Below are 21,310 nucleotides of genomic sequence, written 5' to 3'. Positions count from 1 at the left end.
AAATTTTCCGCGTATATCCTATCCCTCTGGTGAACCACTTTCAGTTTTTACACAGTCCGTCGCTTTAAAAGCACAATCACAAGAGTATAGCAGTAAATTAGAGTTCTTATCGAGTAATCCTTTTAGTTTATTTTTCATACTAATTTTCGCACTACTTAGTTTTCGAGAGGTGCCTAAGCATACAACATTATCATGCCGAATGAATGAAACGGTGTGATATATATAGCTCTCTCGTTTCAATTTGAAATTTTCATCTTCTCTTATTTCCAGTTCTTCCTTGTGGGCAACTTTGTAATCTGAGCATCCTTGAGCACTGAGAAGCTTATGTACTTTAGCTAAAACCAGATTTTTTTTATGTAAATCTAAAGGATCACCAAGCACATCAACCAATAACGGTAATACAAATCTAAGGCTTTCAAAGGAAAATTTAGAATCTAGATAAATGGCACATATAAGTGACTCAAAAGTATCAGCTATGAACTTCGGAGGATCCACTTCAAGCCAAAAATAGGGGACTTTATTTGATTTTGCTTCTTCAATCATCTCCTGGTACTCATAAATTAACCCAAACATTTCGGAATTGTCATATTCAAGGTATTTGTGCAAACCAAGTAAGAAAGCTACGTATGCAAGACTATGATTACATACGAAAAATGACTTAAAATTGGTTAATTCACCAGTAGATGACTCAGGGTATTTATGAAATAGGTACTGAACGACTAAATATTCCAGAACTGCATCACCAAGAAACTCCAATTGTTGATAAGATCCCGATACCTCGCCTGAACTCAACATCGTTGGATGTATAAAAGCTAAATGTAAAATTGCTTTATTTTTAAAAGTGTACCCAGTGACATCTTCAATGTGTTCGTGATAAGGAAACACTTTACACGAAATCAAGCTCGCGTAAAAGTCAATGTCTAAAAAGTTATTCCAGTCAGACCAATTTTTCACGTCTAGTAACCCAAGACCTAAATTTGTACAATATTCAAGCCCTGAGTCAACACCGTTGTCCAAGATGCAAGCACCAATAGTGGATTCAACCAAGTCTGCTAACCTTTTTTTTGATAATAGCTGAAACGATGGATAGTTCTTTCCATGTTTGTTCTCTCTCAAAAAGCCGAAGGGACACCACTTGCGAATGACCATAGGTTCGGATAATGCGAAGCGTGATATTTCCATTTTTTTTGCATGCATATATAAATTGTAATTGCTGATAATTTGTTTGCGGTGAACATGCAACTGGTATTCTTGATCATGAGTATATTTTAAAAAAACAGTAGAAGAGGCATAAACTTTTAAAAATGAATCCCCCAAAAATTCTAAACGGTCGTAATTGTCATCCATAGAAGCATCCTCAGTCGATAAAGCTTGCAGCATGGTTAGCAATGAACATTTTAAGCCATGTTTACTTGCAAATTCAGACGCTAAAAAAAGAGCTTCCATGTGGTAAAGTATAGAAGGAAGAAGTAAGGCCGACTCTTTCAAATACTTTGACAAACCGGTAAGATATACTTGATTTAGACGTAAGCTTGTACTTGGCTTTTTTATTTGCATGGATTGCTTTTTATTCAATGAGTAGTTTAGTTTAAAAGGCATCCTTTTGCAAACTATACTACATCCTTGCATATCCTGACGAGCGAGGGATTCAAAGGAATAAAGCTCAAAAATGCTTTCCTGATCGTACATCAACAATAAATGCGGTTTAAGCATAGTAATGTCCTTGACAACTTGAACTTTACTAGAAAGACTACGCACCGCTGACCAGTCGATAAGGTCGTTCAAAATAAGATTGTTTGAACACTTCGTATTTAAAGGGGCTATCCAATATGATCGATTGGAATCAGTAACTTTAAGTAAAGAAGACAAACCGAGTTCCAAAAGCCGTTTGGTAGAGTATTGAAGGTCAGACTTTAGTTCATCATCCATGATATAAGGAGTTTCTAATACTTCTGACTTGATAATAACTTCATCAAAATTAGAACGAAGTCGTATAAAATTGAATTCAGGTATTCGCTGCGACTGAACGAACAGCAAAGGTTGAAATATTTTACCTTTACATACAGGAAATAGTTTACAAGCAAAGAATTGCTCGGCATCGTTTAACCAACATTGGGGGATTTTACGTTCAAAGGCTTCATCATGCTCAATATCTCTTAAAGCTTTTTCATCTCTTTCTTCCATATCCGCTAATTTGTTTCGGTAATCTAGAGGTTGCAAATGCTTGTTAATTAGTCCACGGTTAATGAGCTCCACGCACATCAAAAAGGCGGCTGACCGTTTCGCTTTCTTTCTATTAGCAGATGGAGACCCTTGTATAGTAGGCATGTTGCAAATAATTGGTAGATGAACCGTATATATGAATGATTGACCTGCTGAAATACAAGTGAATATAGGATAATGGAAAGTAACACTGTCAGAGGGCAAGGTATTACAATACTGGTATAGAAGTCCTACGGCCAAAAACTCAATTAATAGAGCCCCAGTTTCATCTATCTCATACTTGACAATATCGTTCTGTGTTGTGATATTATCGCCGAGAACATGAGAGGTTAATTCGCGAGTAGATTCAAGACTCTCTAAGGCGGTTGTCAAAATACGCTCCTCATCTTGAAGCTTTTGATACTGAGCTTGTTCTATATCGTTTACTAAAAGCATAAACTTTGAATCTTCGGCCCTTGCCCGTCCTTTCGACTGCACATACTGTGTAACGGATTGACAAGTATTAAAACGAATTACAAGGTTACACGTCGGGATGTCTATTCCTTCTTCTGCTATGGACGTAGCAATGAGGATATTATAGACACCTTGCTTAAAGTTATGAATGTTTTTCCTTTGCTCACGAAAGTGCATAGACAGTGCTGTTACATCTGAATCTCCATGTCCAACGAATGGAAAAGGACGAATATTTCTCAGTCTTCCGGTGTCTTTTTTCAGTTTCCGTAAAAACCTTGTAAGAGAATAAGCCGTCACTTTTCGTTCAACAAAAATCATTGTTCTATATGTATCATTGTCTCTATAGAAGTTTTCGAGGAATTCCAAAAGTGTCAATACTTTATTGCTCGTGTCATTTCCATCTAACTTGGGAGCTCTAAACCCAGAAAATAACGTCAATTGTTGTTGCGACCACTTCTCTACCTCAGTTATGAAGCTCTTAATGCACACATTATCCTCGATCGATAACTTTCCGTCAAAACTTTTTCTTGACTGTTTTCTTAAAAGTTCTTCAACTAAGAACTGCCAGACTTGTTCACCAAACCAAACGCCTAATTCTATAATCTCGCATTGTGCGGCTTTACATGACCTCATCACATACTTGCAACCTGAAAAAACTGTTTCACACTTATTTATGATAGGATTTTTAGATGCATCAATTAGCAGATTTTTGTAAGGGACAACGAATTCTTTTGTCATAGGGATATGCTGGGAAAGACGATGATTTGATACCACGTAAGCTTTGGCATTGAATAATTCCTCCCACTCGAAAATTCTCTTTAGCGGATTTCGAGCCTTCCCAGTGTACGGTGAAGCTGTCATGCCAAAAATGGTTGGGAGCTGCTTTTCAAGTGTTGTTGCTGCTTTGGCGACATGGTAGAAGTCTATCAGGATGCGAGCGTATGCATGGTTTTTTATAGCATGATGGCATTCATCAAAAACAAGAATGTCAAAATCAAAAATTAATAGGAAGCCTCGCGCCAAGCACAGGTAGAACAGATCGGCTGTAATAACAATTATTTCATAATTCAACACGATACTGTGAAAAAGCTCTTCACACATTTCTAGCGATATCTCCCCATAAAATGCGCCTATGCGAAATGGAAGCTGTGATTTTAAATAATCAGCTTGTTGTATGACCAATGGAACCGTATTAACAAGAAACACCGATAAACGCTTTTGATGTTGGGCTCCTTCTAGCAACTGCTTCTCCTGTTTTTCTTTAATTAACTTCACAGCTAACAATGTTTTACCGGCACCAGTTGCCATGACTAACAAGGTGTTTTGCTTCTTTGCAGTGTGCAAGATATCTCGCTGATATTCCCTTAGAACCTGTAATGATTTTAGTTCTTTCATTGTTATGTAGCTAATGTGATGAAGACCATGTATCTCGTCGCATACAATTCAATTGTGGAAGTTTGATAATTTCTCACCTTCACGGAGTTGGCGTCTTTATTTTTATGGTATAGAAAATCAAAGAGGAAGTCCTAATTTAAATGAACTAGACGTTGTGTCACTTGAACTGAAAAGAAAGTCTCAACATGCAAGGTATGAAGTGCACATTTTACTCCATGAGAAAGACCTTTTATATTATGAAATACGCTGTGAAAAAATGCCGAAAGATCATAAAAAATAAAGACTTCAGTCTTTCTATTTTCCTTTTACCTCCCTATTAGTCCTTTCTTGAATTTGTTGATGGATACGGTAAAGTGTCGTATAGAAGGCGTAATTTTAATTTTGCATAGGTCGTTTCATTCATTTCAGACAATTTGTTCCTATTTTCAAATAGTTACTTTTTTCTTTAATATTATTATACTCGGCTTAATTTTCTGAACCAGCTAGTTTTATCTTTTTAATGTGGCATAAAGTTTGTTTTGTAAATTCGTTCGCTGGAGCCTCAAGGGCTTAAGAAATTATTCAAGGTACTCTTCCAAAACTCTGAGGAGTTACTAATGATGAGAATTTGACCCTTCAAATACACTAATTCTGACCGACTTGGCGCATAAACAAACGAGGTAAAAGTGCCTTAGTTTTAACATAAAGCAAGTAAAGCAAATAATAGCTCAGCAATATCAAAAGGAGCGGAAAAAGCATGCTCACATAGCAACCTGTGCCAAATTTAATAATCACCTTTTCAAGAAGCCATTTTCGATAAGCATGTTAGAGCATAAGCAAAACTTGTTCATCCGATAATCCTAGCGGCTTCTGCAAATGAATTACAAACCAATATTACTACATGCAGCTGAGCTGAATTCCTAATCCAATACTTTCACCTAATGAACGAATAAACCAATGGACAAAACAAGGACAAGAACTCTTAAAAACAATACACTATTAATAATTAATGCGTTTCAAATCTAAGGAAAGTTGTGGACAAAACAATGCAACCTAGTAAACTTATTAAAATAAAATCCAGATATAATTCAGAAACCAAAGGTTTTATATTTTATCCAACGAAAATCTTGTCGAGAAAATGAATGCAGTTTACTTGATCCGAACTAACAATCATTTCAAATTGAAAAAATGAAAATATGCAAAAACATGATCCTATCGTAAATATAAACGAGCGAAGGAAATATGCACACTAACCCGGATGCGTTTCAATGGCAACAAAAAAAAACATCCGAAACTTTTTAGAAAGTATTATATAATAAGCCGTTGTTTTAGACTTCTTGAATTGACCCAGAATGCGCCAGAATAATAAATGAAGAAAAAACATATTAGATTTTTTAGAAAATATCACATTTAGAATTTAAGAAATAAATGTGGTTTCATTAAACAGGGTAGCCTTTTCTTCAATCTCCTCACCATCAATATTTAGTTTGAGAGTAACAGGAGTTAAGTATTGGTAAATAAAAGGTTTTGTTCCAGACACATTATGGACAAAACCACGAAGCCATGTGGGAATTTCAGAAAGAACATCAATACGCTGTAAACGTCTACCCAAGGGAGCGTCAACTGATAAATGCACGGGTTTTTGATAAGTTTCTGCATCCTTACCCACCCAGTCATACGCTATACGAGTAGGCTCGGGCCATTCTGTTTCTGGATCCGTTGTCACATCCACATGATCAATGGTGTTGTCGACGGTCACGGCCAAAACTTTATCGTTCGTCACGAGACCACCCACATTAACGATTGTAGATCCATAGCTTGGAGGAGTTTTGAATTGCATCATAACACCGGTATATCTAGGGTTTTGCAAGAGAGCAAATTCCCATGAAGAAGCCAGATGCTGAGGCTTTCCGTTTTGTAAAGCATGAACAAATAAACCACTACCGCTAACATCAATCACCTTACCTTTTGATACAATGTTACCCTCAACACGAGTACGAGGCCAGAAGACGTGCTTCATGCTAGCCCAAGGCTTGGTGGGATCGGTACCATAGTTGCTAGTACCGCTCTCACCAATCTTGAAAGGAGGACTTTCTTGATGAATAACGATATCGATAATAGAGTCCATATTTACGGATGAACGGATTCTATAGGTATGGTTTCCTTCAAGATCGATTGAAATATTAGCAGCTCTGAAGCAGGTACGATCGTTTTCGAAACTGAATTGGTCCAAGTTAGTGGAAGTCCATAAATCATTTTCGGGATTATCAATATCGAAAATCCGACATGTAGATTGAGCTGTAGTAGTCCAAGAACTAAAAAGAAAATTAGCACAAGTGTTTTTACGAGGGGAAAGTGCATACCCTAAGTTAGAATGAATCAATTGAACAAAGCACATGAGATTGCTATTCTTGGGACGAATATAAAAGACTTGGGTTTCAACATGGCTAGTAGAAGGAGTGGACCACCGGTAATCATCCTCATCCAAGGTATGATAGGGATTAACACCTTGTACGGTAGCGGTGACGGGCTGAATTGCCTCAGCGCCGTAAACAGGTTCCGTAGTACCTGTTAAGTATGATATACTAGACGGAGGGTTAGTAAGTTTGTGAAACAAGATGCCAAATATAGAGAAATATAAGAGAAAACAAAACTAGAAAAACCAGTTCGTTTTGCTAAAGAGCATCAGAAGAACGGAGAGCATTCAGTTAAAAAAATACAAGGTCGGCAAGGAGGATAGAATCATCGCCAAAAAAAAAAAAAAAGATAAAGCATATGTTTCTGTAAAGTTTGTTTCTCAATATGTTTCAAATACCGCTAAGCAATCCAGCTCATAAAAAGAGCCAGTTTCGTACATACTTGGATTGAAGCCAGGCTCTCATTATTTAAAACCTGTAGATTTTTGCAACGGAGGTAAAGATGGTGAAAATACAATAAATCAAGAGCACCCGCAAATAGGACGTAGAATTGCCAAAATAAGGTGGTGAAGATTGGTAAAAGTCAAGTGGGATTATGTCTAAAGAAAACCAAACAAGATGATTAAGGTGGCACGTTGCGGAGTGGTAAGGTTGGTACCACTAGGAAGCGAAATGGCTAATCGGAGTATAACAGACGATTAATGATTTCCGATAGTAAACAAACACGCAAAAAATGTACTGATCAGAGGAGAAAAGACACAAGTTTGAGCTTTCGGGCACAATTGGTAACAAGAACGAAGAAGAAGAAGAGAGGATAGATTCGACTTATGATTGACTACGATGGAAAATGGATGGAAAATGGAAAAGCGGTGAGTTGTTGGTACGAATGGTACAAGGTCAGGAGATGTTTGGAAAAATCAGTTTGAAAGGAAGTATTGGAAATTCACCTAGGATCGTTTGATGCCCTTTGGATGACAATTATGGCATGAAAAACTTCACATCAGAAAACAATGATAAATTATCAATTCAAACAAAGGGGAAAACTGAAAAATAACAGCATCCAGAAAAAGGACCTCCAATACACGATGGTCCTTCCTAGGAGATATATGCTACCATAGGAACGTTTGTAGGAATGGATGAAAAAGAAAAAACAACTGTATGACAAACGATACATTTTCTATAATAAACAAAAACAAACAAACAAATTAAATCCTCAGTAGGATGGACCCATGTTTACCGATACCCCCACTACGTCTTGGCAAGGGCGGGATGGAGGTAAATATCGAGGTGGAAAGCAAGTCCCGTATTGACGGTTTCGGTAGGAGAACGATAGGCACCGTACTATGAAGCAACTATAGAGTGTGGGTAGAGAAGGAACTGTCACTAGTGAGAGGCCCTAAAACCAAATATCGTCTGTCCCTGTTTGTTTAAGACGATACAATATCGTTGGTTTGCGTCGGCCAAATCTTATTACGAAGTATTACGAATGATCTTGGCATGGATAATCCTAATGAGGTTATTCAAAAAAGGTAAACAATTCCAAGAGGAGGAAGATGGAATGGAATGAATGCGTTGGTTTAAGGATTTGATTGTGTCTGCAGGTTGGTTTTAGGATGCGATGTGTCTTGGAAATGTTTGCGTGAATGAAATTGACAGAATCAGAATGGGTACTTTTGATCTTTTGGACAATCAGACATTTCCTTTCCAATTGTCAAATGTTACTCCCATTGATTCCTTGGAAGAATCATTCCCTTTTTTTGGTTTTTTTTTCTTTTTCTTTTATTTTTTATTATATTTTATTGAATTTTTTTTATTTTTATTTTAATTTTAATTTTAATACTATGGACTTTACACTCCTCTCTACATACCAAACCTGCTTACCGGGAATAGCCTCCTTGGCCGAAACATGATAAGATACAGCTTCCTCCAAAGCTGACGTTTTCTTCACTTGGCTACTTTGGTTGACTCTTTGATTTGCTCTTTGCATATGTCTTTATAACCTATTTCCTTCGCCGTAGAAGATTTCACCGAACAAGATTTCTTCGTTGGTGGTAACACCAACATGCTTATCACTTTTGATAATCAGACGAAAATCTAGGGCAAATATAAAAAAGCAAGATGATACGCTTATTTGAAAAAGCAATTCATCTTTGTATTTTCACCGTCACACTCTCTTGTCATCTCTTGTCTTTTTTTGTTGTTGTTGTTGTTGTTGATTTTCTCTGCTGAGTGGAGCCTATTTGAATTGAAATAAAAGTAAACAATAGTGGATCGGTTTGGATTGGATTGGATTGGATTGTATCCTTGCAGTGTTTCATTTTGGTTTATCGAAACCATTGATTGGATTGGTATACGAACAGGGAGCGAAGATTAAAACCACCGAAAAGGACGAATTTTTGACTTTCTTTCCTTCGAATTACAAAAAGTTCTTTTTCCTACCCTTCCATCATGTCTCATAGCGACAAAAATGATTTAGAGGGTCTTAATCCAGATGCTGCAGAGCTGGCTGCCTTGGGTTATAAACAGGAATTTAAGCGTGAATTCTCTTCATTAAGTTCGTTTTGCGTTTCCTTTTCCGTTCTTGGTTTGCTGCCCTCTTTCGCTTCTACCATGTATTACACAGCAGGCTACGCCGGCACTCCTGCCATGGTATGGGGCTGGCTCATTGCAATGGTTTTCGTTCAATGCGTCGCTTATGGTATGGCAGAGCTTTGTTCTTCCATGCCTACTTCTGGTGGTTTGTATTACGCTGCCGCAAAGTTGGCTCCTAGACGCTGGGGCCCTTTGGCTGCTTGGCTTACTGGCTGGTCCAATTATTTCGTTCAAGTCACAGCTGCTCCTAGTGTCGCTTACTCCTTCTCGGGAATGGTTCTTTCTCTTATTCAGATCAAAAATCCTAGTTATACCCCTCAAAACTACCAAACGTTTTTATTAGCATGTTCTGCTATGATGGTCATGACTTTGGTTTCCTGCCTTCCAACAAAGGTTATCGCCCATTTTAATACTTGCGGTACAGTCATCAACATGGTCTTCCTTGGCATTGTCATGATTACCCTTTTGGCCGTCGCTGGCAAAAACCATGCCTTCAATAGCAGTCATAAAGTATGGACAAACTTTGAAAACCAAACCGATTGGAGCGATGGGTTAGCCCTTTTGATGTCTTTTGCCGGTGTCATCTGGACAATGTCTGGTTACGATTCTCCTTTTCATTTAAGTGAGGAATGCTCCAATGCTAGCGTTGCCGCTCCAAGAGCTATCGTCATGACCTCGGCTTTTGGTGGTGTTGTTGGCTGGCTTCTAAACCTCATCATTGCATATACCGTTGTCGATGTTTCACAAGTTATGAACGACGGTTTAGGTCAACCCTATGTCGTCTATCTTCAACAAGTCTGTGACTACAAAACTACTGTCGCTTTGACTGCCCTCACGGTCGTTTGTAGTTTTATGATGGGTCAAGGTTGCATGGTTGCTGCCTCTCGTGTTACTTATTCTTATGCCAGAGATGGCGTCTTCCCCTTTTCCGATTACCTCGCTCATGTCGACGTTCGCACAAAGACTCCCAACCGATGTACCTGGATGAATACTATTGCCGGTATGCTACTGCTACTCTTAATTTTTGCTGGCGATGTAGCCATCAGTGCCATTTTTTCTGTCGGTGCTATTGCCGCCTTTGTTGCTTTTACGATTCCTATTTTCATCAAAATCACGTGCGTCTCTGATCTCGATTTTCAAAGAGGCCCTTTTCATTTGGGTCGCTTTTCAAAGCCCATTGGTTACGCCTCCTGTGCGTTCGTCCTGCTTATGCTTCCCATCTTGTGTTTCCCAGAAACCAAAGGAAAGAATTTAAATGCACAAGGTATGAACTGGACATGCGTTGTATATGGAGGCCCTATGTTTGCTATTATCGTTTGGTGGATTGTATCCGCCCACAAATGGTTCACTGGCCCTTGTCTTACATATGTTCCAGATACATCTGTCAGTTCAGATGTTATTTTGGAGGGCGTATCCAAGCCTGACGACGATGAAGCCAGTGTTTCCATTACAAAGAAAAAGTAGAAAAATTATTACATTTGCACTCAACTACATTCCTGATGTCCCTCTACATTTAATATTCTTATATTTCCAAAAATTCGATGCCTAATTTGCAATGTTTCGCTTCAATTTTATATGATGTTTTGTGCTTTCTCTTTTGATTTACGTTTTCTTTTCGTCCGTTCTTTCTCTCTAGTGTTGTTATGATAATTTTTGATGTGTATTTTTCTTTCTACCTTGCTAAATTTTAATAGACCTGTATTATCTCCTCTCATTTTTAATAGCATTCATTTCATTTGCCTTTTTTTCTTGCTGTCGTATTCTGGTTATGTATTTCATTCGCTTCATCATTTGAAATGATGACCTTTTGTAATTTCATTGTGTCAACATATTACAGTATAAATAACCTGCAAAATAAGTTTGTTCACATCAATCCAACATTATAATAGAGAACACTTTGTTATACTGAATTTTCAAACATCATCACTTGCTGCGACAAGAAGGTACCGTACTCACATATCCACAAAGAACCTATTTCTCGTGAACTTTTTGTTCTGTGTACAGGATTTCTAAATTTTGGCTAAGCAAGTTGTAAGTCGCTAAAATGAATTGATATTGGTTGCGATGCTTTTTTTACTGGAAAATTGAAGAAACTCATATCGTCTATGAAAAGCTCTTTTCACATGGATTGTTGAGTTCTCCTATACATTACCTGCAACAAATACATTAAAATTTATTTATTTGAGAGCTAACGTTTCTGCTTCTTAGAAACTTCCTGTCTATGCCTTCATGGATAATCAACAATTGGACTATGCCATCCTTTTTCATCATTGCAATGAAGATTCAGAAAACTATTTAAGAACAATAAGAAATCGCTTGGCTTCAGGCAAAGATGTACAACAAGCTGCCGGGGAGGCAGGTTTGTTCACACAATTCCTTCCTGAGCAGCTTGCAGCTTCAGTTTCCCAAAAACCATACACTTCTCTTCCTTGGCAAATCCTTGCAAACTCTGTAGCTGGTGACTCGCCTTTACAGGATGAGGCGTGGGCTTTCCTTACCAAATTTCCTCCTATACTACCTCTCCCAGTTACGAGTGCTCAATTGGCTGCATTTGAAATTTCGATTTGGTCCCTAATACTAAATAATAATAAGAGATTAAGTCAGCTGTGTACCTCTCCTGCTGGCCTGTACTTACTCGATATCTTAGTTGATCAGGATCGTCATCCAGATTGGCAGAGAGAAAGCATTCTTTTTCGTATCATCAGCCATATCTTGAGTAACGGTTATGCAGAAATCCTTATTAAACGTGCAGTTCTATTGGGATTTCGATCCATCTATTTTGCTGTCGATGCCATGAGCCGTGAACCGTTTGTTGCTGTGGATTTATCTTTGTTTCCCACTCTTTACCTAATCACCCGCTTAATTGCTAAACGGCTTCATCAACGTGTTTCTTCCATGGACAAATCTAATATCTCAGAAGCTGACTTGACCGTCGTCACTTACTTATCCGAGAGCTTCAAATTGGTTATTAGTCTTCTTTACACACGATATGAAAAACTTACTCTGATACATAATGACTCAAACCAAAAAATAGATATTGCTCATGAATTTCAACGGTACTACCATGATTCTTCGTTGGCCACGAATGAAGTACTGCTTTTACTTGGTGTCCTTAATCAGTGTATTCCACGCAAGACTTTAGTTCAGAAAATTCCTATTCCTCCTGGAAGTTTCTATGATTTTTGTGAAGCTGTAGGAGGTGTTAAACGGGAATGCGTTCATTTCATCACCTTTGCCGCGCATTTATATCCGGCTACACAGGACGATGTTCGAAACACAGACGGTGGTTTGTCAGTTATACTGTCTCAATGTAACATTGATGATTTCAATCCATACCTCCGTGAAGTTACTGTCCTTTGTATCCGTCATCTATTGCAAAACAATCCCGATAATCAAGCATTCATTGCCAACTTGAACCCTGTAGGTATTAGCAAATCTGAGGTTTTGGAAGAAGCCGGCTATGATTCTCAAATCGACGATAATGGGAAAGTGAAACTAGTACCTAAAAATCGTCTTTAATAACTCTAACAGGTAAATCGCCATAAACTGGTCTTGCTTACACATTCGTTACACATGGGCGGGTTTTGTTATTTACAGATAGGAACCTTACATTTTTGAGATTTAATTAAGTATAAAGATTAATGATCTTTGTAATGTATTTTATAAATGCAGTCATTAGATATATCAAACATAAATAGATGCCAAAAGATTTGTTCTTTTAACCGTAGTTATTCTCGTTTTCTTATATTTAGAGGGATAGTCATATGTCCCTAATTTTGAACTCAAGAGTCCTTATTCATTTGTTGGTATATATAAAGCACGTAAATGATCATTATGTTCAATTATAACAAAAATACAAAAGAAACTTTGCACTCAAAAGTAACTTTCAAAATACGTGGTAACTATTTTTTATATCTCACAACGAATATGGCAAAAAGGGGCCATACTCTATAAGCTAGAGAATGAATAAACAAACAACGGTCTAGGAAAGAACATCAGTGAAGCCCGTGGTGTGTCAAATTGCCAGAGGACTTACTTTTTATTACTGTAACCGGACGAGGTGGACTTCGAGTAGGAGTTTCTATTGGTGAGACACGCACAGTAGGTGTAGGTGTTGCAATGATAGTCGAAGCTTGACTGCCATGAAGAGAAGGGGTCGGACTTAACGGCTTTGTAGCCTGTTCATAATGAGGAAGTCCGTCAAGAGGGAGTACATTTGAGAAAGCTGAATGTGCTTCATAGTAAGGAGGTAATTTACCTAACTCTTGTAAACTTAGGGTAGACACACTACGCACAGGTAGCGTGCGGTTAGGAGATGTTGAACCCAAGAAAGAATTCTCAGGCTGTAAGCCTTGTATTTGAGAACCACCAAACGATGAAGAGGTACTATTGGCTCTAGAACGAGCAGCTCTACGACAGGCACCGGAAAATGGCGCCATTGGAGATGTTATAGGTGATAGAAATTCAGTTCTATCAGAGGGAGATTGAGTTGAGTTTTCGATATAAAAGCTCGGTTGAGATCCTAAAGAAGGAGAAGATACGGACTGGGTGTTTGAAAACGACTTTGTGTTCGTGTTGATACTAAGAACGGGACTAGCCGGTCCATAATCCGAAGAATTTCGCCGACTAGTGTTAGGTGTAGTAAACTCACTAAGCACGGGAGCGCTTTCGGGAGGAACGGCATCCCAAAGAACATCAAAAATATGGCGATCGTAACTAGGCAAGACATTTTCGTTTACATAAGACGCATGATCTCCTGTAAAAAGACCCTCAGACCTTCTAGCACCGAACATAACCGGTGAAATTACTAAAGATAAGGGTAAAGAGTTGCGAAGTTCAGATATATGACCATCAGGATTTAATAGAGAGATGGAAAGACGAAGTTTATGATGAACGCGTATACAATTCAAATCACAATCTTGTGTACAGTCACCCAAAGATTCAGGAATTGGAATTTTAATTTGATCTTGCCAACAGTCGTCAATCATTGCAAGGCCGGGTACAGTCTTTTTAGCTAAAACACGTTTGAAGTCTTTCCGGCTAGTAGAAGAAAATGTTTTGGAATTTATAAACAGAGAACAGTATTCCTTTAAGACAATTGTCACCTTCCCGATATCGAGTCCTTTTAAAAGAGGATACAATTTAAAATTAATTGGAATTTCAGAGCCAATTGCATATATCTTTGAAGGAATGCTCGTTTCATAATTGACTTTAGACGGCCATATATCGCTAACACTTACAGAGTGCATGAGATCGAGACTATTAGGAGGGATGGTTCGGACGACACGAAATTGCAGCGCAGACTCCAAATTAGTAGAAGGGATTGTTGCTCTTTCTAAGCAGGCTGTCAGAGTATATATAATATGACATCCTGGGACTCTTTCAATAGACTCAGGAATATCTGGTGGAAGTTGGTAATCAAACGGATATTCGTAATTACCGTCTTGAATTGTCTTGTTGCCATCTCCCGACAGAAATGACCATTGTCTATCCAGAATCTGATTCACTTGACGTCGGATTTTATTGCCTCCATTTGAACTACTCTTGGATTCGTCGGACCAGCTAAAAAATGGTGAGCAGGCTGCCTTGACGTATAAAGCACAAACAGGACTTACCAAACAAAAGATCTACCAGCAAGGCGAAGTTTTATATTTCGTATCCGAATGGGCTGAGCGATGGAAAGAACTACGACACCTGAGATCCTAGCAGCCGAGTCAAGTGAATCGCCGTACAGTACGATTACATTCGCTTCAGCATTGTAAAGCCTAAAGAAGATGTCAGTAATCGATCCATTAAAATAGAAAGAGTTGGGGGAAAGAAAGCTACGTAGTAGGAACCAAATAGACAGTTTCAAGGGAAAGCCGTGACCAATTAAGTCAACTTCGTTGTGAGCAAGCATTGATAGTCCTTACTCATACGAACCCAATGCTTGAAAATGAAAATTATTTTCAAAAGTAAAAGAAGATAGCTTCTATACTAAAGCAAGAAAAATCACCGTCAAATGCTAGCTCAAATTTCCGACTTATCCGCGATATGTCAATTGGATCCTAACATTGCACGTTTTTGGTTTCCAAAAGACCAGAGGGAATTCCTTAGGTATCATTACTTTCTTTTAAAACCTTAAGTTTTCCTAGAATTGGAAGGTTTACTTACCGGACTTCAAATAGTTTTACAGGACTCTTATGACGATTACTTAGACTATTCGTATTCATTCATAATATTATCTGGCTTATACCAGAGGCAGAAATCAACTATATGAATCTGTTTCAAGGTAATCTTTAGTCGTTTTCCGTCAGTAGCGGTTCTTGTTGTAAACAATTGGCACAAAGAGAACCCGTCATTAAGACAATCTACATTGTAGTTTGGTAAGGGCGATACCGCACATGAGCAAAGATATTTGATGCGTATCAGATGAAAATGAGTAAACAGAGAATAAAAATACAATGAAAAACAAGAGACAGAGATACCCAATCAACCCCACAAGAAATCTTTCATTCTAGTTCTATGAAGAGTTTTTTTTTTCATTGACAAGATCATTTGAAACCAAGCCAGAAAGAAGGCACTACTTTCAGAAAACACCATAATTATTGATACAAAAGAAATAAGAGGGAACGGCAAACAATGGAACAGACATATAAGCAAGGGAATACTTTCTACATATTGAAAGTGAAAGAGAGATCCTTCATTAGTGCGGATGTCATGACAAGAGGAAGGGCGGGTTTAAACCATAGAATGAAACGCTCAGGGTAGGAGACAAGCATGAAGTAGTTTTAAATCGTATATTTTCACATAGAGAGCCATGCTAAAAATGGCGACTTCGAGATGACGAAATTTCATTAAGCGAGTTGTATATTCGAAAACCTGAGCATGAAATTTAATTTCGAAACCATTTAAAGAACCCACGGACATTCTTTGCTTTCGCGATGGTAAGACCAAATCTGCTTTCCAAGTATTTTCATGCTTTGCCTTTTGATTTTGTAATTTCCAAACTACTTGTCTCGGTTCTTTGGAAGTCATGTCATCAAATATCACACTTTTTTCAGCGAATTTGATTGCCCAATTCATATAGCCGTCATCATGGCTTGTCGTGTGTTTCATTATAACCTTTGGAGATCCAAATCTTTTTGTAAAGAACCAAGCTAGAATTTTCTTGTCATCCCTAATGGCATCTGTAAGGATGAGACGATAGGAAAACGAGAAAGGATTCCATCGTTGGTACAAATTAAATATTGCCTCTTCTGTTTCGGCTCGTTGTTTGACTTGGGTAATCCGACGATTGATGCGAGGTCGTATAAAGCCTATCGGCCGAGTTGCTGGAAAAGCAATCCAAAAGGTAGGTAAAGCCGGTGGCTTCTTTTTCAAGTCAACGGTGGCCACCGGAGAGATATGTTTGGGTGAACGAACTTGCATCTTTAGAGACCCACTTGCTAGGAACAATTTTATCCTCAATTCCTTTTACAATCTAATGATTGTATCAAAGAATGATAGACGTCCAACAAACAAATAAATAAATAAACCTTTTTTGAAAAATGACAATCGACTGGTAATCGCTTGTCAATTTCGTCGTCAATGCACACTGTCTTCAGCACAATTCTAAAGAAATCTCAAAAAAAACTGAATATACGGAACAAAGACGGATCAGCAACAATTCTACTATATGCGAAACCAGTGGATATTTGTTCACATAAGAGTATTATCAATATAGTTTAATCAGAAGGGAAAAAATATGGTATGATATAAACAAAAGCAAAAGCACAAATGAAGAATCGAAAGACAGCTTTAGTACGAGTTTGCGAAATTTAAATGATAAACTCTTTTCTGCTAATGGAAAGTTACTATTATAAAATTTTCAGGATGGGACACTTAAGGGAGTTTCAAGTCCCTTTTATTCTCTTTCCTTAGCGTAGTATCAACAGCGGATCCACTCAAGTCCGAGGATGGAAAAGAAGGATCGAAAGTAATGGAGATCCGAACTCTCTCGAGAAACAATTGAAGTAAATAGGAAAGAAGAGAAGAAGAAAAGAAAATCACATTCTAGTTTAAATGGAGCTCGGAAATCGGACTTGTCGGTCCCATCGTTTTCCAAATTCCGCGATCCACTAAAGTAAGGTATAGCGAAGTATAGAACTGCGAGATGATCAGATAAGCTAGAACGCAAAGATCTGTAAGCAGCTTATTAAATCAGCGCGTAACATTTACAGTCATGCCGGTTTATATAGTAAGCGATTTCTTTTCTTTCACATAATTGTTTTTTAAAAAAACAACTTAAAGTTTTATCACCTTTATAATACAATGAGACCCTGTTTTATTTTCGGGAGTTTTTCCCGTTGACGTTTCATGGTACCGACTTTGTTTATAGCTTAAGTGTGGGGGATCGTGTGTAAAAGTATGTGTTTTTACCCTTCTCTATCTTTTTAAGCTTGATAAAGTTGTTTTCATCAACAATAGTTTCATTCCATTTGTTCGTTCATTGATTCATTCGTTGACTTTAGATGCAGAAATTGTTACTGACCATTTCAATACTCCTTTTTGACGGGGGTTGCCATTTAGTAAAATAACAAAAAACAAAAACACAAAAAAGTTATGAGAAAGTGACAAACCTATTATATATTTACATTCTAAAGTTGTTTTCTTTTAATAAACTTCAATTACGAAGCGGCGTTCCTCCTTCCATTGCTCAATGATATTACGAGCGTTAACAGGCTCGGAATGAGCACTTTGAATCACCTCTTCTAATACACTGGTGATTTCGGGCAATGGCCATGTAGGACCACACAAATAGAATGAACCTCCTTCATCTACCAAAGTCTTCTTCAGCAGTTCCTTGGAAGATCGCATAACGTCTTGGATATAAATCTTGTACGGTTGATCACGACTGAAAGCTTGTCCGACAAATGTTAATAAATTGGCAGCGTGATACGCTTCCCAGTCTTCACCATACAAGTATTCTTCACGCTGGGTACGTGAACCCAAGTAAAGCACGACGTCTCCAGAGGGAATGCCTTGGAGTCGTTGCCATTCCTTGAACTGCAAAAATGCTCGGAAAGGTGCCAATCCTGTACCAAGTCCAGCCATTACGATGGGCTTCTCTGGAGATTTAGGCAGCTTCATGACAGACGTTTTCACTGCAACTGTAACAGGATCACCAACTCGCAAACTTGACAAATAATGAGAGCATTGTCCGTAACGGTCACGTCCCATACCATCCTTCCAGTCAACAACGACAATTAGCAAATGAACGCTGTCCTTGTGCTTCCTTTGGGAAGAAGAAATTGAATATTCACGGCGCTTGATAGAAGGAACGATAACTGCCAAATCAGATGCATTCAATTTTGCATGTTTGTATTCCTTCAAAACATCGGCATACGTAAGCATGTCAACTTCAGCACGGCGCTTAAAATCGGGAGCACCAACAGGACTGACTAAAGTATCGAGATCCGAGCGTTCTTTTTCATCGGTTTCATAATGAGCCAATTGTTCGTAAAACTTCTTCGTTGGTTTTCCAAAAATGTCAAGGTTTTGAGATAAGGCTTGGTAAACAGTGCGGGTTTCCCAGTGACCCTTGTAGAAGATAGAAGGCACCTGAATGAGTTCATTGGCATTTAAGCCGTACTCATTAATAAAATCGACAACGTGTGCTTTGTTATTCACACCGTATACACCAAGAGCTTCTCCAATGTCATAAGTCAGCCCCGAATTGCCAAGGTCAAACTCGATATGGAAAATGTTACGGCTATATGTAGAAGGCGTAAGACGCTTATTGGACTTCACTCGTACAGTGTATGCGCGTTCCGAAACATCAGGACGTAAAGCATCTTGCTTATTGTAAGCTTCCGGGAACATCATTTGTTGAGCAAGAGTCTCCCAACTGGTGGTTCGTGGTGCAACATCTTCCTCAAGAGATTTGATAGGGTTAGGACCAAAAGATGTTTCAACGGCACGTGTGGGCAATTGCTTGTCGCTGGGTTCGCGTGCTTCAATTGCTGCTTTCTCCACATTAACAAAAGCCAAAGCCTCCTTCAAAGAATCAAGGGCACTATTGCGAATAGTTTCATTGAATCCCTTCTCCTTGCAAAGGATACTAAAGGCTTCCTCAGAACCTAATCCGGGTTTGAATAGCTGGATATAGGCACTCAAAATTGGTAGATTAGAACCATTGATAACAAATTTCTTGGGATTAACGAGAATCAACTTGATATCTTTATTCAAAATATCAGTCAAAAACTCATAAGGAAGTTTAGAGGCAGCCTCCTCATGAGAGATGGTAGTCTGGAGCAAACAAACAGAGTGCTCAGCAGCATTGGCTAGAACTTTATAATAGGATGGTATCTTATCGTTCACCACCACAGAAATATCTGCATTCAAACCATGGGTGATATCAGTAAGAAAAGCGTTTTGAGTTGAAAGCTGAACGGTGGTAAATCGAACACCTGCAAGCACCAAATTGTCGTACAAGGTACGAAAAGCGACAGACCTTGATTGGTCGGTTCTGTGAGTAGACACCAAGTGAGGAACGTAATATTCAGAAGTGTCGAGTTCCCAGAAATTTACAGTCTTTTCTACCTTGGAAGCCGTGGAAACAGCGTAATTGAGACTCAAATGGTCGGAAAGAGCGTCGTAAAGAGACTCAGTAGTTAATGATTCTTTGACAGCATAACGGTGCTCTTCCACAGAAAACTGAAGACTTTCAGTGTCCAACAAGCTTGCGAGAATAGAAGAATAGTAAAAAGAAGGAGAGCTAACGGCAGTCGAGCGGACTTGGGAAATGACGACAACTCTCTTGCAAGTAATAGGAAGGCTGCGATGCAAATCCTCAACCGAAAAGGGGAAGGTACGAATAGAAAGCAATCCTAAATCCTGATTGGCAGCAAGTAAATTACGAGCAGCCATAGTTTCTGTCTTTCCAAAAGTAACAAAGACCTTGGAAGCAGATGAAGAACCTTCATATTCGACTGGCTTGTAATTAGTGGAAAAATGGTCGTTGATATGAGTCAAAGCGTTGGCGGCATTCTGAACAGGATCTTCATTGGTGGAAAATGAGTTGAAGCAATCAACAACAGCCCCAACATCGAGATTAGGAAGGCCAGGGGCCAAAGCTGTAGCAATTGCGTCGGGCTCATAAACATGGACAGTGGGACTTGTCTTGGCCGCAATTGTGCTAGCAAGAGCCATATGAGCAGCTTCCACATTCGACTGGGAAGTGAACACGGTAAAGTTGTTCAAGTAGGCAAAGTCGAGTACACTGTTGTTGTCGGTACGGTACGCTTGGTCAACATAATCCAAAGCAGCAACGTGCAAAACAAGAGGTTTGCTAGTGCCGTAGAAAAGTCCAATGTTTGAGATCAAAGGATTCATTAAAGAGAGGCAACTGGAGGGAGTAATCATAGAATACACGCCGGGTGAGGAAATGGCAGCTGTATAAGATCCCAGCAATAATCCGGGGGCGCCAGAACGAGCTTCCAAATTAAACAATTCTACATTGTTTGAAAACCCGTTTTGACGACCATTCTTATTCCAATGGGTTAAGTAGTGGTTCAAAGGAACGTGCTCGGCGTATGAGAAGATATGGTTTGAAAGAGAATACACAATATCCTCAATCACTTGATGAGATGAATCGCACTTCACCATGCTTTCTGGGGTATTAGACATGCTTCAAAATGGTAACAGATGATATCTAAACCGATATTTTAATTAATTATATGAAACGATCGTGGTGGCTTCGTTTAAGTTAAAGAAGCCGGGTTTTTTAGCAGACGCGTACGGTTTCACCAAAATAATCAAAAAATTGAGTGCCAAAAAGTCCTTATGGAAGTATTCTCTACGCCGTGATTTTCTTAGGTTGGAAAAAGTCAAAAAAGAAAAGCAGGAAGGAATTTATTTAGATAGCGATCACCTGATAAATCAAATTCTTGCGTGATCGCTGCTTTGCCTTGACTTTTTACACCGAAATTTGGTGTAGTATTTTTATATAACGAATATTTAGGATGTCTGTAAAAGCATACATTGTAGTTTAAGAATGATGGCTTAAGCAAGTATTAGAAAGGCTAATTAAGTGTCCGTATATGTTGAATGTCAAGGCCGAAATATTGTATTATTTATAAAAAAGAGTCCTTTATTACAAAATGTAAACAACGGAAGTTATTAACAAAGAAACTTTATCAGAGAAGGCAATGTTACTACTTTAGATGATATATATATATATCTCCAGTTGGGAGTACGATTTTTCAAATTGGAAGATTCGACTGATCTGG

At 38.5% G+C, this 21,310-nt stretch overlaps 7 protein-coding genes across 7 annotated transcripts; 2 read left to right on the top strand and 5 right to left on the bottom strand.

The window, feature by feature from the left end:
• Positions 1–18: 18 nt before the first annotated feature.
• On the bottom strand, positions 19–4,071 carry dcr1 (dicer; the record flags this gene model as incomplete). The annotated part of the gene is made up of 1 exon (XM_056183591.1): positions 19–4,071. The coding sequence occupies one exon, from the start codon at positions 4,069–4,071 to the stop codon at positions 19–21; it is 4,053 nt and encodes a 1,350-aa protein (XP_056039528.1).
• A 1,396-nt stretch (positions 4,072–5,467) lies between these two features.
• Positions 5,468–6,932, bottom strand: svf1 (Svf1 family protein, lipocalin superfamily Svf1; the record flags this gene model as incomplete). Its single annotated transcript, XM_056183590.1, has 3 exons — positions 5,468–6,365; positions 6,414–6,635; positions 6,910–6,932. The coding sequence occupies 3 exons, from the start codon at positions 6,930–6,932 to the stop codon at positions 5,468–5,470; spliced, it is 1,143 nt and encodes a 380-aa protein (XP_056039810.1).
• Positions 6,933–8,915: 1,983 nt separating this feature from the next.
• SOMG_04812 (amino acid transmembrane transporter) lies at positions 8,916–10,523 on the top strand (the record flags this gene model as incomplete). The annotated part of the gene is made up of 1 exon (XM_056183589.1): positions 8,916–10,523. The coding sequence occupies one exon, from the start codon at positions 8,916–8,918 to the stop codon at positions 10,521–10,523; it is 1,608 nt and encodes a 535-aa protein (XP_056039491.1).
• Positions 10,524–11,288: 765 nt separating this feature from the next.
• mug160 (Armadillo repeat protein, ATXN10-like protein) lies at positions 11,289–12,578 on the top strand (the record flags this gene model as incomplete). The annotated part of the gene is made up of 1 exon (XM_056183588.1): positions 11,289–12,578. One exon carries the CDS (start codon positions 11,289–11,291, stop codon positions 12,576–12,578), a length of 1,290 nt encoding a protein of 429 aa, XP_056039536.1.
• A 476-nt stretch (positions 12,579–13,054) lies between these two features.
• Positions 13,055–15,271, bottom strand: aly3 (arrestin-related substrate adaptor Aly3; the record flags this gene model as incomplete). Its single annotated transcript, XM_056183587.1, has 3 exons — positions 13,055–14,621; positions 14,675–14,824; positions 15,213–15,271. The coding sequence occupies 3 exons, from the start codon at positions 15,269–15,271 to the stop codon at positions 13,055–13,057; spliced, it is 1,776 nt and encodes a 591-aa protein (XP_056039811.1).
• A 529-nt stretch (positions 15,272–15,800) lies between these two features.
• On the bottom strand, positions 15,801–16,469 carry SOMG_04809 (Schizosaccharomyces specific protein; the record flags this gene model as incomplete). The annotated part of the gene is made up of 1 exon (XM_056183586.1): positions 15,801–16,469. The coding sequence occupies one exon, from the start codon at positions 16,467–16,469 to the stop codon at positions 15,801–15,803; it is 669 nt and encodes a 222-aa protein (XP_056038898.1).
• A 1,224-nt stretch (positions 16,470–17,693) lies between these two features.
• met10 (sulfite reductase NADPH flavoprotein subunit) lies at positions 17,694–20,708 on the bottom strand (the record flags this gene model as incomplete). Its single annotated transcript, XM_056183585.1, has 1 exon — positions 17,694–20,708. The coding sequence occupies one exon, from the start codon at positions 20,706–20,708 to the stop codon at positions 17,694–17,696; it is 3,015 nt and encodes a 1,004-aa protein (XP_056038899.1).
• Positions 20,709–21,310: the final 602 nt, after the last annotated feature.

This window comes from Schizosaccharomyces osmophilus, chromosome 3 (genome assembly GCF_027921745.1).
Source record: "Schizosaccharomyces osmophilus chromosome 3, complete sequence".
NCBI lineage: Eukaryota > Fungi > Ascomycota > Schizosaccharomycetes > Schizosaccharomycetales > Schizosaccharomycetaceae > Schizosaccharomyces > Schizosaccharomyces osmophilus.
The sequence above is the reverse complement of the archived record's forward strand: the minus strand, read 5'-3'. Positions and strand labels throughout refer to the sequence as shown.